Source organism: Ursus arctos, unplaced genomic scaffold, assembly GCF_023065955.2.
Source record: "Ursus arctos isolate Adak ecotype North America unplaced genomic scaffold, UrsArc2.0 scaffold_26, whole genome shotgun sequence".
NCBI lineage: Eukaryota > Metazoa > Chordata > Mammalia > Carnivora > Ursidae > Ursus > Ursus arctos.
Window position 1 is genome coordinate 7058892 of NW_026622941.1, and position 15617 is coordinate 7074508.

Consider the following 15617-nt stretch of genomic DNA (forward strand, 5'->3'; position numbering starts at 1 on the left):
TTTTCTTTTCCTTTGTCATTTACATGTACCCTAAACAGTAGAGCAATTTTTAACCATAAGGGATCACACTGTATGCGCTTTTGTGTCGCTTGCTGCTTTTGTTTGGCATCCTGAGATGTACTCATAGTGTTGCCCGTAGCTACGACGTCCATTGTCACTGCTGTGTAGTATTCCAGAGTCCGTAAAGCATCCATTCTGTCGCTGGACTGCCGGTAGGTAATTGTTCCCAGCCGGCTGATATTTTCAGCAAACGGATTGGTCCCCACACCGGCTACTGTTCCTAGCAGGTGCACAGTGAGAGGCAGAGACACAGGGTGGTCCCAGAGCTCTTTGCAAGTCTCCCCTCTGGTGTCATGGCACTGTGCTCCCCTGGCAGCCAGGACTAACGCCCACATCCGGGATATCTTGCAGCTTGCTGGGATTGCAGTCCTTGCCGTCGGACTATGGCTCCGGTTCGACTCTCAGACCAAGAGCATCTTTGAGCAAGATAGTCAGCCTTCCAGCTTCTACACAGGTGAGTGGGGCGGGGGAGACTGAGTACCTCCTCTAACTGTGGGGATTCTGTGTTGACCCAGGGATTGGCCTTGGGAAAGACTTTTGCTCTGGTCCCATCGGCCTGGCCTGGCCCTTTCAAGCCATGCTTTGTGTAGTCCAACCCACGAATTTGCATTTGACTGATGTGGTTTCTTTTACCATGCCGACTAAGTATGGCATCCTGACCATCCCCCCAATAGGAAGTTGGCTCCTCCGAAGTTGCTCCCACTCTTGAGGGTTTAAGAACCTCTGTGCTTGTCCCTGACCCTCTCCTAATGCTGTGTCTTCGTGCTCAGTTCCTTAATTCAAAAAACTTTGTCCTGGGGATCCAGAGTACCAGGAGTAGGAGAGGTGGGTCCTCCCCACTGTGCAGATAGGGCCCTGAGACCTCAAAACACCTGCCTCCTGTTCATGTAGTCCAAATGAAGAAGAGACGAGCAGAGATGCCAGCCCAGCAGACCCCGGGTGCTGGTAAAGGCCTTGGGTATTTGGTTTGTTTGTTTTCTGAAGTGCTTTTGCTTTAGGGCAAAGGTTTGCAATTTAAACACAAATAGACTTAGCAACTTACACATGGCTCCTGGGCATCTTTTTGTCTTTTCTAGCATTATTCTGTCCCTTCCACCCACCACTGAGGCTTGTCAAATGCAGTTCCCCAGTTTCTAGTCAGCTCACAAAATCCGAAATCCCGTAGCTCTTTGTTTTGGGGATAGGAAACACTTCATTTACGAGAAACAAGAGCAGCCCCCTATTTTTAGGACGATGCTGCCATGTCATCAGGCTCAAAGTGTAAGTTTGGTCATTTCCTTCCCACCCACCAAAGAAGTTATTTAAAAAAAAAAAAAAAAAAAAAAGATGGAGAACACAGCTTGAAGAGAGTTATCGCCCAGGCCTTCTGGAAGGACGAGGTGGCGGGTGGGCACGCGGACCCCCTTCCTGCCTCCCAGACGCCACATGAGCCACGCCTGCATGGGCCACTTAGCTGCAAGCGCCTGGCCCTGTGGAAGTTTCTCTGCTTGTATTGCCTGTTGCTATTGTTTTGGGGATTTTTTTAGGGTGTGTCTCCCTATTTCTGGAAAGAAAATGAGGGAAAGAAAAGCATAAGTGTGTTTTTTGAAAAAAATACATGCGTGCGCATGTGCACTCTCTCTCTCTCTCTCTCTCTCACACACACACACACACACACACACACACACACACACGCACACACGCACACACGGAGTTTTTAGGGAGTAGGTCTCCAGACTGCCCTGACTTGTTTTAGCAACAGCATTTTTGCAGGGCAGCGGGGGGGAAGGGGGCCTGGAATGCTGCCCTGTGAAGAGGAAGCAGCACAGGGGTGCTGTGCTGAGGGGGACCTGGCGCCCTCTTGCCTGCCTTGTCACACCAGGGAGCTGGGAGCCCCTGGGGGAGAGAGGAGAGCAGATCTGCACAGAAATATGGAAGCTGGTGGCAGCCATTAGGGCCAATGTCCTGAGGAGAGCCTGGCCTTCTGCTCGGGCTGCTATTGTCTTCTGCCGAGTGCCTGGCTGGCTTCAGTCTTTTGTTTTCTAGGACTCTGGCTAATTCCCTGTGTTTTTAGATGTAGGAGGCAAGGCTCTCATTGGTGAGTGGAGGAATCGGGAGGGAGACAGCCCCTTCGTCATGTGTTGCTCACTGTCTCACACATGTTGTTACGTGATTTAATCCTCGTAACTCTTTAGGGTACATGGAATGATTCCATCTTATCAACGAAGGAACCAAGGCCTAGAGGTTAAAGAGCTTGCCCAAGCTGGTACCCGTCAAGAGACAGGGCTAGAATTTAAACCCAGGCCTACAAAAGCTGCTTCTCGGACTATCCATGCTAGATTGTGGGGAGGACTCCCCATGTAGGAAGAGAAAGTATCTCTACCAACTGGATGTTCCCCACTGGGGGGGATGGGCAGAGCAGAAGCTCCTTTGGCCTTTGACCTCACCCAAATTGTAGCTGGGAGAGGGAAGTCCCCAGCGCTGGTAGCCCTGGCCAGCAGACGACAGATGGGGAAGTCACGCGGGGTGGCAGGAGAGTGACGAGCACATGGTGGGAGGAGCACAGCCTGCCTCTGGGAATCACAGGATGCAGGATGGCCAGTGGTCCTACCCGGAGTGACCAGAGGCACAGTCCCAAAGAGAAACACAGGGATCCCTAGTTGGATGCTCCCTCAGCTCCAACAGAGGAATACAAAAACTTTGCAGAAGCCCAAGCGAAGGAGGGCAATGCAAGTGACACTGGAGCATCCATCAGACAAGTGACCACTTGGGTCTGGCTGGGCCTTGCACTTCACTGAGTGCATTGGGAAACTGAGTCATTGTCGTTTATGGGCAAAGGGCCAAGGAGGCTTCATTCTCTGGATCCCCTTCCCCCTTGAGCTGTGGCACCAGCCTTTGTGTTGACCCATGCCCCCTCTTCGGCAGAGTGCCAGCTTCACCCCTGCCAATATTCCGGGCATCGTGGGGTGACCATACCTTGCACAGGGGGCCCTCCCCTTCTGCCAGGCAGCCCACCAGCCAGCCTGACCATGCAACTGACCCTTCAGAAAACCTGAAGCACCCAGGGGTGGATTTTCTCCCGGGGGGGGGGGGGGCGGGGGGGGCAACGGCTTTTAAAATAGAGAAAGAATGCGTAACCAGGCAGAGAAGCAAGTGAAAAAAGAAACTTTCCAACATTCACAACAGTCAGTAGTGAATCCAGAGCAGCTGACAGCCTTATATGGGCCTTCTCTCCAATTCAGGCCCTGGGAGATTCAGCCTGTCAGCAGTATCCGTAATCCCAGGCCGCAAACATGTTGGGGAACTTCATTTTCTTGGTCCCAGGCCAGCAGCCCTTCCTAACTCCTTGGTGTCCTTCCAGAACTATAGCCACTGAGTGAGGGCCTCTGGGGGCTCCAGCCAGAGGCCGTGGATGTCCACCCTTCCCTGGGACCATTCCTCTTTTTATGACAAAGTGCCTGATAGTTTCTGGGATTCCGGCTTTTGCCCTCAGTGAGCTTGCGGCCCTGGGCCATTTGTTTTGTTGCTCTGCGCCCCGTTCTCCCAGCCTCAAACTGGCAGAGCGCACATAACCACACCTCTGCGAGACAGAGACGGAGTGCGCTTGGCGAACGGAGTCCACCGTGGTGCTTATTAATGTGAACAGCCATCAGCGAGAGAGAGCAGGACCAAGAGAGAGCCCTTGGGGAGCAGCATAGGGTTCCTTTGAACCCCTGATGGAGTATTCGGAGGCACTGATCTGTTGTAAGGGGCAAGCTGGGGCTGGGTGGTAGCAGGAGGCTGATGCGTCCCCCTGGAGCTGAAGCCCAGAGCCCTGACACGCAGGTGAAAAGAATGCTCGGTGTTGTGGATAAAGGACACCCTGGCATACGCTCCCACTCTACCAAAGGCCTTTTCCTCTGACCAGGCCTATAATGTCAGCCTGAAAAGAGAATAAACAGCCCTTAAGCAAATTAATACAGAAATCCTGGAGAAGGCTCCGTGACGAATAACTTTTTCCATGAGTCAGACAGAAAGCTAACATTCACTTGTTTTGTAAAGGGGAACGCTTTGTCATTGATCATTGCCAGCCTTTGCTCACAACCTCAGGATGTCAGCTAGGAGGAGCCTGTCCGAGGGAAGCCCTGCAGGGCCCTGCTAAGCAGCCGCCAAGCCCTCCAGTGGTTCCACGGCTTCCGGGGGCGGGGGGGGGGGGGGGGGGGGGGGTCGTTTGCAGAGGAGCCGCCCTCTAGCTTCTTGGCCACTGCTCAAATGCCTGTAAACAGCTTCCAGGGAATTGCGTACCTTCCTCCCCAGCCGGAGAGGGTGAAGCCAAGACACCGCATGTCTGCAGCGATCCAAGCAAGATTGAGCACCAGCAGCCTTTGTCCTGCAGTCTTCATCTGCTGAGCCCAAGAATGAATATTCACCATAAACAAGAAGCCCATTAGGAGGAGACTCCATTGCACAGGCGCTCTCTCGCGCTCTCTCTCTCCCTCTGCATGGGGGAATGCTTTTTCCTCACCACTGCTGCTGACCCAACTCCCCTGACTTCTGCCAGGGCTGTCCTGGTTTACAAACCGGGGTCTGGACTCAGAGGAAACATGTCTGTCTGTTCTTTCCCACTCCACTCTATTCCATGTGCTTGCAAATCCTTTTGATCTCTTAACACCCCCTATGTATTCAGCCCCTGCTGTGGAGCTCAAAGGAGTGACCTCATCCTTCGTGGTCTTGCCCCCATGAGATGGGGAGAAACCGGGGCCATTTGACTGCTGCGGCTCGCTGGTGTCCCCATGGCAGAGCCTGGAACCGAGGGAGGTCGCCCCTCCCGCCGCACCCATGCAGTGCGTGGGGCTGAGCCGCCTGTCCGAGTCCGGCCCACCGCCCCACGCTATCGGACGGCCCAGAAGGATAGGACCTGACTGGAGGACAAGCTACATTTGTCCCCATGCCCAGTCTGGGCCGGGCATGCACAGGAACAATACCCATATTCATACGACATAGGGGTTTGCCAGTAAACCCACGTGACTTGACATCACGACAGATGTGGGGGGAAAGGGGCTGGACACAAACGCTCCCTTGTGTGCGCTTCGCTCAGGGCGGCCCGGGAGCCTCAGCTGCAGGCAGGCTGCATGGTTCGTTGCCTGCAAAGCCTCGGCTCTGGACTAGGGGTGCAGATGCGGGACAGTGAAGTCACTGTAACACCTGCCAAGGTTCTCACTGCACTATCCTGTTGTGCATTGTGTGGAAACATCACAGACGCTCTCAGTTTCAGCCAGCACTTCGGGAAGTCTCTCGAGCCCCAGTGAGTAAGGAGGGATCAAGTGTGTAAAAATGCATCACTGTCATCCCTCCCTCGTATTATTCAGAATTATAGCAGCTAGCCTTTCTCATGCACTTTTGCTCCTGTCCCTTCATCTGCACAGTGAGCCGTGAGGTAGGCATCGTTACCACCTGTGGCAGGGAGCTATGCAGTGGCTTTCCCAGGGTCGTGGAGCTGGCTCTCAAACCCAGACATGCTCTCGCCACTGACAGAAGCCCCTCCCCAGGTTGAACAAAACACGCCTACAAGACAGGAAGGCACGGGACCTCTCTGCCAGTTTCCCCACGGGGCCTGTGCGCTGGGGAGCAGGCCAGCTGTGGCTTCTCCAGAGTGTAACTGCAAGACGGGCCCCTCTGGGCATTCCCTGGGGGGTGACGGAGTGACCAGGGCCAGGCTCCACTGCATTGCTTCCCACTGTGGGGCCCAGACAAAAGGCACTGCCCTTCTCACTGCCACCTCCCCACCAGTCACTCAGATTGAGGACTTCGAAACCACGGCCTCACCCTCCCTTTGAAGGAGGGTCCTTTCACCCTTCACCTAGAACAAATGAATTGCAACTGTAAGACCTCTTTAGTGTGCTCAAAGGGATATTTTGAAATTTCCTAGCCACCAGGCTCTCTACTGATAAAGACACCGAGACCCAGAGGGGGAAAGTGTCTTACCCAAGATCACAGTGCAGTTAGTAGCTGAGTCGGGATCAAAGCAAGGGTCTTCTGACACCAGGCCTGTGTTCTGTGCAATAGAGCAAGTACTCGTACCTTTCCCAACACATGCCCTTGGGTCTTACTAAGCGCGTGTGCCTCACTGCCCCGTGGGAGCAGGGCTGGGAGGCGGCCCTTCTGGGAATGAGGCAGAGCTGGCCCACCCTGAGCATGGCTCTGTGAATGCATACAGCCCCTTCCTACTGAAAGCTTGCGCTGACAGACTCTTCTGTCCGGGAGAGGCCAGCAGAAGGCTCATCCGAGTCTCAGGAAGTCGGCCCCAGTTTGTAGGGTCTATTTTAATTAGCATGAGTGGATTCATCTTGCTGGAAACAGCTGACAGACTGGATGGGTTTGTGTCCTGAGTCGAATCTGGGGATTTCTGTGGATCTCTTTGTCCCAGTTAGGGGATCATGTGTACCTTCCAGGAAGGGGAGGGTAAGATGGGAGTGAGGGCTTGATGGGGCGGGGTCCTAGACGAGAGACTGGTGAGAAGGAGACTTAAGAGCAGAGATGGAGGAGGCTGTTTTTAAGGATGGGGCAGAGCCCAGATTCTTGTAGAGGGGAAAAAGAAATTGCAGGACATATCTGGGCCTCCACACTAATGACCCCATTCTTGCCCTCTGTTCTCTCCCTTCTCCCCTCAGGAGTTTATATTCTGATTGGAGCCGGTGCCCTCATGATGCTGGTGGGTTTCCTGGGCTGCTGTGGGGCCGTGCAAGAGTCCCAGTGCATGCTGGGATTGGTGAGTACCCCTTCCGCTCCCCGCGGCCACTCTGACCCCCAGGCTCCCACCCCCAAGATCTCCTAGAACACATGGGGTGGGATGGGGTGAAGAGGGTACCCTAAGGGCTTGAGCTCTCCCCAGCTCCTCCACTGCAGGCCCCGCCCCAGCCTCCGAGCCAGGCAGCCATCTTGTCCTCCTCCCCTGCAATGATGTCTTGCTCCTCTTCCTTTCTGGAGCCTCTCTGTCTTATCACTTCCCTTAGGCGACTAAATGCCAGGACTTTGTTTTCCCCTTTTTCGAGGACCACGTTTGCTTTTTTTCCCTGAATCCACAGGTACCTTCACTTTCTCTTATTTTAAAATTTGTTAGTTTTCTTCAAATTCCAAAGTGTATTCACTTTCTTTATTTCCTCAAATCCCTGTGGTTTTTGTGAGTGAGCAATTGTATTCTATCACTGACTCTTCACTAACGCCTTAGAAATACCAATTCTGGAGTCGGCTGTGCCCCGTTCTCTCCTCCTGAGGAATCTCTTCCAACTACGGCTTTCACTCCTTGCCTTGGCTTAACACTCACAGTTCTATAAACTTCTTCCCTATCCCTTCCAGGCTGTTCATTTGTGCCCCCAGATGCCCGACCCCCAGAGACTTGTTGTTCTTCCTTGTTCTCCAGAATACCCTTTGGTTGCTCTCGTTGGCTGGCTGGGATTTCTCCTCATCCTACCTTCTTTGCCTTCTAGTTCTTTGGCTTCCTCTTGGTGATATTTGCCATTGAGATAGCTGCGGCCATCTGGGGATATTCCCACAAAGATGAGGTAGGTTTCTCCTGTAAGATCTCTTGGGAGTGATACAGGTTTGGGAATTTGGGAGTGGGAGTGATGAGGGCGGAAGGGTGTCCCAGCTGGCCACTTCGGTCTGCTTTCAGCCATCACACATGCCTCTTACTTCACCACATTCCCACATGCCCATCAGAGTGTGAGCTCCCCCGGGGCAGGGGATGTGGGTGTCATGCCAGTCACTGCTTCCAGTTCCCCAGATGGTGCTGACACATAATAGACGTTCAGGACATATTCACTGGGTCCGTGTATGTGTATGTGTGTCTCACACCTCGGCAGCCCTGTACCCATCTCCTCTGGAAAGATGGCTTAGGAGAACAAGGCTTTGAGTGAGCTGGACCCCCCTGCTCCTTCACCTAGTCTCTGAATATGTGCCGCCATGAGCCAAGTGCTGGCCAGACCCCATGTGAGTCCAGAGATGTGCCCGCTGTGGGCCCCACTTGAAGCTGCCACCTACATGTGGGAGGATATGTATTTAATTAAAGTGTCATGGAAGTCATTTATATCCAGAAGTTCCATGGGGTTGGAGAAGGTAGCATGCCAGAGGGAAATCTCTTCTGGCTTCATGGAGAAGTGGGCATCGACCTAAGCCTTGGAAGAGAGAGAGGATTTCAGGAGGAAAGCTGGTGGGAGACTGAGTACTTTTCCTTTATCTTTTTTTTTTTTTAATTTTATTTATTTATTTGAGAGAGAGCGGGAGAGAGAAGAGAAAGCACCAGTTGGGCGGGGGCAGCAGAGGGAGAGGGAGAAGCAGACTCCCCACTGAGCAGGGAACCCAACGTGAGCCTCGATCCCAGGTCCCTGGATCATGACCTGAGCCAAAGGCAGACACTTAAATGACTCAGCCACCCAGGTGCCCCCCAAGTACTTTCTTTTAAAGACAGCTGAATGTGGGTTTCCTCCCATAGGGAGCCACTGAAGAGTTGTGGGCCAGGATGGGCCACGTCAGAACAGTGTTTTAGGAAGGGCTATCTTGGCGTGTTCAGCGGCAGGGAGACTGGATGGTCGAACCCTGTTTAGTGAGAGAGAAAGGTTTAACTCTCCAGATACAAATGCCGTAACCATAGAAATAGGAAGAGATGCTAGTAGAAACTGCTGAAGGAGAGATTCTGGGTGTTGGTCAGTTAATTGATTGGGGGCGGCGGGGGGGGGTGCCTCGAGGGACAGGCTTTTGTTAAACTAGGGAATACCCAGGTGCAAGAGGAGAATAATTGTCCATCATATTATAATAGCTAATACTGATTCCAGATTTACTCTGTACCAGACACTGTGCTAAGGACTCATGTAAATCCCCACCATGACCTCTGAGGCACAGAGTGCTATAATCTGCGTCGTACATACGCGCAGAAACGGAGGTACAGAGAGGTTTGGTAATGTGCCAGAAGTCACACAGCCTCTCAGTGAAGAAGAAAAAAATGGAAGCCTGAGGAACAAGTCTGGTCAGGAGTAGGATTTTGTTGTTGTCATTGTCATTACTGTTCCTCGGACTGAGGAGAGTTCCATTTTGTTCACAAGTAGAAGGGAAGGAGCCAAGTGGGGTGGAAGGGACCGGGTCGGAGTGGGTTCCTAGGGACGTGGGAGGAGACGAGAAGGGCCCCGGAGGCGCTGGGAGAAGCAGGACGAGTCTGGTGGCTTCAGTCTCCTCTAGCCTGTCTGCCCGTCTCTTGTCTGCCCATCGCAGGTGATTAAGGAAGTCCAGGAGTTCTACAAGGACACCTACAACAAGCTGAAGTCCAAGGACGAGCCCCAGCGGGAAACCCTGAAAGCCATCCACTACGCGGTACGTCCCCTCCGCAAACACTCCTTCGGAACACGTGCCCACATGGCAAGGGGGCGGGGGGCTTGGCGCCCCAGACCCCGCGTCTATATGCCGGTCACCTGCGTTACTCGTCTCTCTCCCACCCCGTCCCTGCCCTTCCCGCTGCAGTTGAACTGCTGTGGTCTGGCTGGCGGAGTGGAACAGTTCATCTCCGACATCTGCCCCCAGAAGGATGTTCTGTCAACCATCACCGTGAAGGTAAACTCGCATCCCCGCACGGCTGCTCTGGACAGGTCCCGCCAGGGCTGAAGTGAACTGTTGCCGTCTCGTTCTGGGGGGACAGGCACGCGAGGGCTTCAGAACTACTTCTTGCACCTGTGAGAGGGCCCCGCGGTGGCCATCTCTTTTCTCCCCGGCCCCGGGGCCTCTGTTTCCTCAGGGGCAGCAGAGCAAGGAACAGACCAGGGAAATAACAAAGTGTTCTAGCCACCTGCAATGATTGGGCCCCTGGAGCTGCCTGCTGCTGCTTCACGTGCTGCCTCCCCCAGCCCTCAAGCCAGCAGGACGGGTGTGCTCTGAATTCTGGACTCTTCACTTTTTAGATATATCAACAGCTTACAATTGGAAGCTGGAGCTAATGTCCAGATTTCAGAATAATCGAAAGTAACCTGATGGCCTGATCTGAGCTAGACCCCAAAGCAGGAGCTTACCCTTCTTCCTTCCCTTATTTCTTACCCGGACTTGAGGGACCCAACTCCATATCCCTCGGTTCTCCTTTCCGTCCACCAGCCAGGACACCTGGGCACTCCTGTCCCCAGCCCTTTCTCTGGGACCCCCAGTGCTCCTGGCATGAGACAGGTGCTGTGGGAGGGAGAAGGCGCACTGGAGCAGGAATTGTATGTGACCTGAGTCTTGGTTTGCCCCCCTCAGCCCTGCCCTGAGGCCATAAAAGAGGTCTTTCACAACAAATTCCACATCATCGGCGCGGTGGGCATCGGGATTGCCGTGGTGATGGTGAGTATTGAGGACGCCGGGAGGGAATGATCGTCTTAGTGGTTGACATCTGTTAAGCACACCCTCTGGCCAGGCACAACTAATGTAATCCTCACCATACCTATGAGGTGGGAGCTGTGGGTATTCTCCTTTTACAGACTAGGAAGTGGAGAGACGAGAGGTTGAGCTGATCAAAGCCTCTGAGCTCATGAGTGAAGCATCTAGGATTTGAGCTCCATGTGTCTCCAGAATGTGTTGTCTTAACCATTAAGGTTCAGGGGTAACTGAAAGGTGATGCCGGTGCTGCTGGTCCACGGACCACACTTAGAGTAACGAGGGCGTAGGTCACCCAGACCTGTTAGTTATCCTGGGATAATCTTCAGGACAAGTTTTTGTTATGCACCTGCTTTTCTTTTCCCCAAGAAAGTAGTTCAGTAAAAGTTACATGGATGGGAATTGTTCTCACACACATACACACACACCATAGTCTGAAAAGGTGGACAGCCAGAACGAAGATTCCAGGCTTCAGATAATCTGCTGTCCCGCTAATCAGCCCCTGGAAACCATTAAGGGCAACCAAGGTTCCCTAGGGTCACCCCCACTTGCCCCAAGAGGGAGTGATAAGAACCAGGTAGGGGACTTAGCCCTCCTCTGTGCCAGTAAGACTATCCCAGAAGTGAGAACTGCTTCCTTTCTTAGTGGTTCTTTACACCTAAGAAAGGCTTGAGGCTACTTTCAGTAAAAACCATAACAGTACTTTTTTAAATGGAATATAAAACACAGACACACACATAGATGAAAAGTACAGGCCTGTGTGGATCACTGGAATATCTGGCATTGAGCATTAAATTTAGCTCTGAGCTTATATGTCACACTCTGGAAGTTTCCTCGGGGAAGTGGCTTGTGCAGTTGACATGAGCAAGTGGCCACAGACCCACGGAATCCCAGCAGTCGGTGACTCTTCCCATTACCCAGCCCCACCTCTCCTCCTTTGGCACCCTTCAGCATGCCTGGCCCTGTGGTCGCTGTTCTTGTTTGTCTTGGCCCGAGTGACTCACGTCTTTCCTCTCCCTCCCCCTCGCTTCAGCAGAGCCGCTCGGTTCCTCATGTTCCATCTCTCTTCTAGATATTTGGCATGATCTTCAGTATGATCCTGTGCTGTGCGATCCGCAGAAGCCGAGAGATGGTCTAGAGTCAGCTTGCACCCCTGAGCAGGAAAGTCCACCCCTAAAGATTGTTGGTTATTTTCTTGGGGTTTTGTTTTTTTTTGTGTTTTGGGGTTTTTTTTGTTTTTGTTTTTGGGTTTTGGTTTTTGTTTTTGTTTTTTTTGGTGTTGTGTTGTTTTTGTTTTTTGACTTTTTTTTTTTTTTTTGCCACTAACCTTAGTATTCATTCTGCATTTCTAAACAAAAAAGTTATTCCATGTTTGTCTTTTTAATGCTTTATTCAATATTGGTATTTGTAGTTGAGCGATTTGGGGATTTGGTTTGCTTTGGTTTATATTTTTTTGGTTGTTTGTTTTTGCTTATTATGTTAAGCAGAAATCCTGCAATGAAAGGTACTATATTTGCTAGACTCTAGACAAAAGATATTGTACATAAAGAGAGGTTTTTTTTGTCTTTAAAGAGGTAAAAAAATGTCTATCAAACTTAATCAGGTTGTAACTTATGTTGAAGACAATTTGATACATAATAAATGATGACGATATCCTGGACTGGCTTTTGTTTTTTGCTTCCTTTTTATTTTTAAAGCTATTTATTTTTCAAATGTCTTCTAACAGCATTTATATGAGAAATAGGTCGGAAAGTTGGTCTCCCTACTTGACTAATGAAGAAAGCGAAAGAGGAAGGAATTTTGATCCAAGACCACACAGATGTTAATAGAGTCCACACTAGAACCCATGACTCTTGGGGCATCGGGCTGTATCTCGGGAAGACAGCAGTAAATGTGACCTCTCTGATGGCAGGGGACTTTGTTTTATTCACTGCTCTACCCCCAGCACCCGGAACCCACCGTCTCTAGTGCGTGGGGCTCAATAAATATTTGTTGGCAGTTAATATTTGTTGGTTGAATAAATGAGGGCATTTGATTAGGGAGGCAGAATATTAAATGTTAAATATTGTATATATTGTAATTTACATTTTGTGTGTGTGTGTGTGTGTGTGTGTGTGTAATTTGCTGTCCAGATTTGACCTTGTACAATCTTTAGAGTTGATTCCACAGTCTCTTTAAGACCTTTGTCTTTGCATCAGACACTGGAACTTGAAGCCATGTGGTCACGGGGCAGTCAGGAAGGACAGCTGGATGTAGTTGGGGAGAGCGAGAAAGGCCAGAACCCAAGCATGAGCTAGCACCCACGAAGACAGACAAATCTGTGTCAATTCTTGTTCCTCTGATGGGGGTGTGGGTCCTGCAGAGTCCAGGACCCTATGTGTTGGAGCTAAACACACACAGGCCAGGAGCTGCAGTAGCTGACATGAGCCAGCAAAAAAGCAACCGTTTTGTGTGAGCTGCAGAATGCCTCATTGCCTTTCAGGCCTCCCATGCGAGAGGGGAAAAGCCCAGGGTTAGCATGCTTGTGTCTCATTGCTATTCTGTGGCCCCAGGAACCTTACTGATCCAAGCATTTGCAGGCTAATTGTACTGTTTCAATGTGGAAATAGCAGATCCACTGTTCTTCTTATGAAAGTGTGAATGAGCCCGTCTTAAGTCAGCATCACCATCCCTGATGAATTCTAGTGTCTGCCCTGTTGGTGACTGCCAGCTCCCTCTAGGGAATGCAGCTTCCGTCTACGGACTTTCCACTCTGCTGCTTTGCTGACGAGTAGATGGGGTCAGAGTATAACGGATTTGCTGCTACTTAAATCGAGGAGTACCTCGGGGTTATACCCTGTCTTCTCAGTTTGTCATAAATAACGGGCCAGTTGGCTAGCTTAAGCTAAAGCTTAAGAACACAAGTGGTGTCTCCCGGAACCCAAGAGTGGAAATACAGTTGAGCCGTAGGAAGTTTCTGGAACCATGGACTCGGAACTTCTGCAGCTTTGCACTTCTGGGTGCTGTGTTCTGCTCTCCAAAGAGACCACTTTTCTCTGCTACTCAGTCCACATGGGTTGGAAAAAGGGCTGGTGTTCAACCCCCAAGTTTACGCAGACAACCTCTAGTAGCCTCACTTGAAATTTCCAGGGAGAAATTTCAGTGCAATATCTATCCCTGACTTCAGTGGAGGGGTACGTGTAGTAAAGACTCAGCCACCCTCTGACCTATAGACTGAACCTAAGACCAGAAGAGGAGGGACCGTTGAGAGCTGGCGGACACCCAGAAAGGAGCCAGCTGGTCCACGCTGCCCTCAGTCCAGCCCAACGAGCTCACCCTGACTCCTGGTAGACAGGGCTAGTTGAAGCTCTGCAACTAAGCCAAAACCAAGATGGGCCACAACTCTCAGGGCCTGAAGGGCTTTTGGAACAAAGGCCTTTAGGCAGTTTTAGGTCACAAAAAGGTAATAGACTGCCAATAGCAATAATAGCTATGGGTCCAGAAAGAACCTTCTTGGGCAAAAGAGGAATGGATACACAACTGGGTGTGTCAGCCTCTTGTTCAACTGGGAAAGGCAGTACACGGGCAGCAAATGCGAATATAAACAGGTGGATAGTAAAGGTTATTAAAGGTTATTACTTTACCTGGTACCCTTCAAGGACTGAAAGTGCTTTAAAATCCCCAAACTCCACGCCTTCTCGAGTGGAGCTGAGTGGTGCCAAGGTGGCAGCAAGACCACAGGTATCCGGCACTCCTTCCGTGCTGTTACAATTTCCCCGCGGAAGGAGTTTTAACTAGTGCATTAGGACACTCCCAAAGGGCCGTGTGTTTTTGTTTCACTGAAAATGAGGGCAGCTCACAAGCTGCTTGGGCACAGGATGGAGTAGTATGGGTGGTCTTACAGCACAATCAGGCAGATCCGTAGCTGGGGGAGCACTCCCATACAAGGGGAGAGATTCGTTGGTGGGCTGGGGATGGGCGGCACCCTGTTTTGCCCAATCTGGTCAATGTTTTAAATAACTGGGAATAGTATTAAATATTATAAGTTTCACAGAGCTCTGAGGAATACCCAGTAATGTGAGTAACAGAATTATAGTTCAAAGAGATCTCAGGATCTGGAATCATGGATTATGACACCCAAAGGATATATCTTACCAGGAATAAATAATAAGTAAATGAAATCAAGCAGTCTACATAATATGTTTTAACACAGCTCCTCATCCTTACACTTGTAGCTGAAGAATAAGTTAAGTGCATGTTTGGCTGGCTAGGTAATAGGGTTTTTTCCCTTATGCATTAAGTCTGAAGGCAACCACGGGTGTTCGTTTAGCAACTAAGCACTGGCAAAGATGGCATCTCTGTGATTGGCTTCCCTTTGTCACAAGGTAGCTGCCACAGCTCCAACCATCTCTACATTCACAGCAGGAAGTTAGAGGCAAATCCTTGCTACAAGTACCCCTTTGATCTAAAATGCAAAAGCTTCCCCAAAAGCTCAGAAGCTGACTTCCATTTGTGCATCATTAACCAAAATCTGTCCCATGAGTACTCAGCTACAGGGGTGGCTGAGAACATGAGTATTTAATTATGCCAACCTAAAAAGAAGATGGGAAAGGGACAAATGAGTTATGGGTATTTTATTCCATTTTAAAGTTGGAGGACTTGAGGTTTGGAGAAGCTAAGCATTTGCCCCCAGATCATACAGTTAATATATTGGATACAGATTTGAATCCAATTCTTTCTCTAGTCTTTTTGCACATTTCACATAGTGGTGCCTCCAGGATTAATATCATAGGAAGAAATTTAACAGGAACATACTGGAACCACTTGATTGGAAGAACTCATTACATAAATGCAGGATTAAGAAAGAATTTCCTTTGAAAAAAAAGACAAGGAAATGTAGCTTAGCACATCCTTAAAAGAAGCCAAAACTGTGAGCTGAGGCTGCCATGGGTGCCATCCAAAGAGGTAGGTGTTCAGATGGAGGGAGATAATAAAGCCACCACAGATGCAGCAGTCAGGCCCCAGGGCAGTATGATGCTCCCATCAGGTCTCTCCTCAAAAAGTAAGAGAGCCAAATACAAAGACCTGGAGGTAGTGGAGACCTCACTGGGGAGGGGCCTAAAACCATGTCAGGGAGAGGAGAGTGAAGGACCAAAGGATTCTAACCTGGGCCAGCTGGGGGAAACCTACAATACAGCAATCTTGGTTTTCAAATTTCTAAAGGACTGTAA

At 50.6% G+C, this 15617-nt stretch overlaps 1 protein-coding gene across 1 annotated transcript in view; it reads left to right on the forward strand.

Moving 5' to 3' along the window:
* Nucleotides 1-12067, forward strand: part of CD9 (CD9 molecule) — a 32113-nt gene extending 20046 nt beyond the window's left edge. Inside the window, exons 2-8 of the mRNA XM_026502628.4 lie at nucleotides 412-514; nucleotides 6690-6787; nucleotides 7506-7580; nucleotides 9283-9381; nucleotides 9529-9618; nucleotides 10291-10374; nucleotides 11480-12067. Of these exons, the coding sequence (XP_026358413.1) occupies nucleotides 412-514; nucleotides 6690-6787; nucleotides 7506-7580; nucleotides 9283-9381; nucleotides 9529-9618; nucleotides 10291-10374; nucleotides 11480-11545 (615 nt within the window). The 3' untranslated portion in view covers nucleotides 11546-12067. The remainder of the gene's footprint in view (nucleotides 1-411; nucleotides 515-6689; nucleotides 6788-7505; nucleotides 7581-9282; nucleotides 9382-9528; nucleotides 9619-10290; nucleotides 10375-11479) is intronic.
* Nucleotides 12068-15617: the final 3550 nt, after the last annotated feature.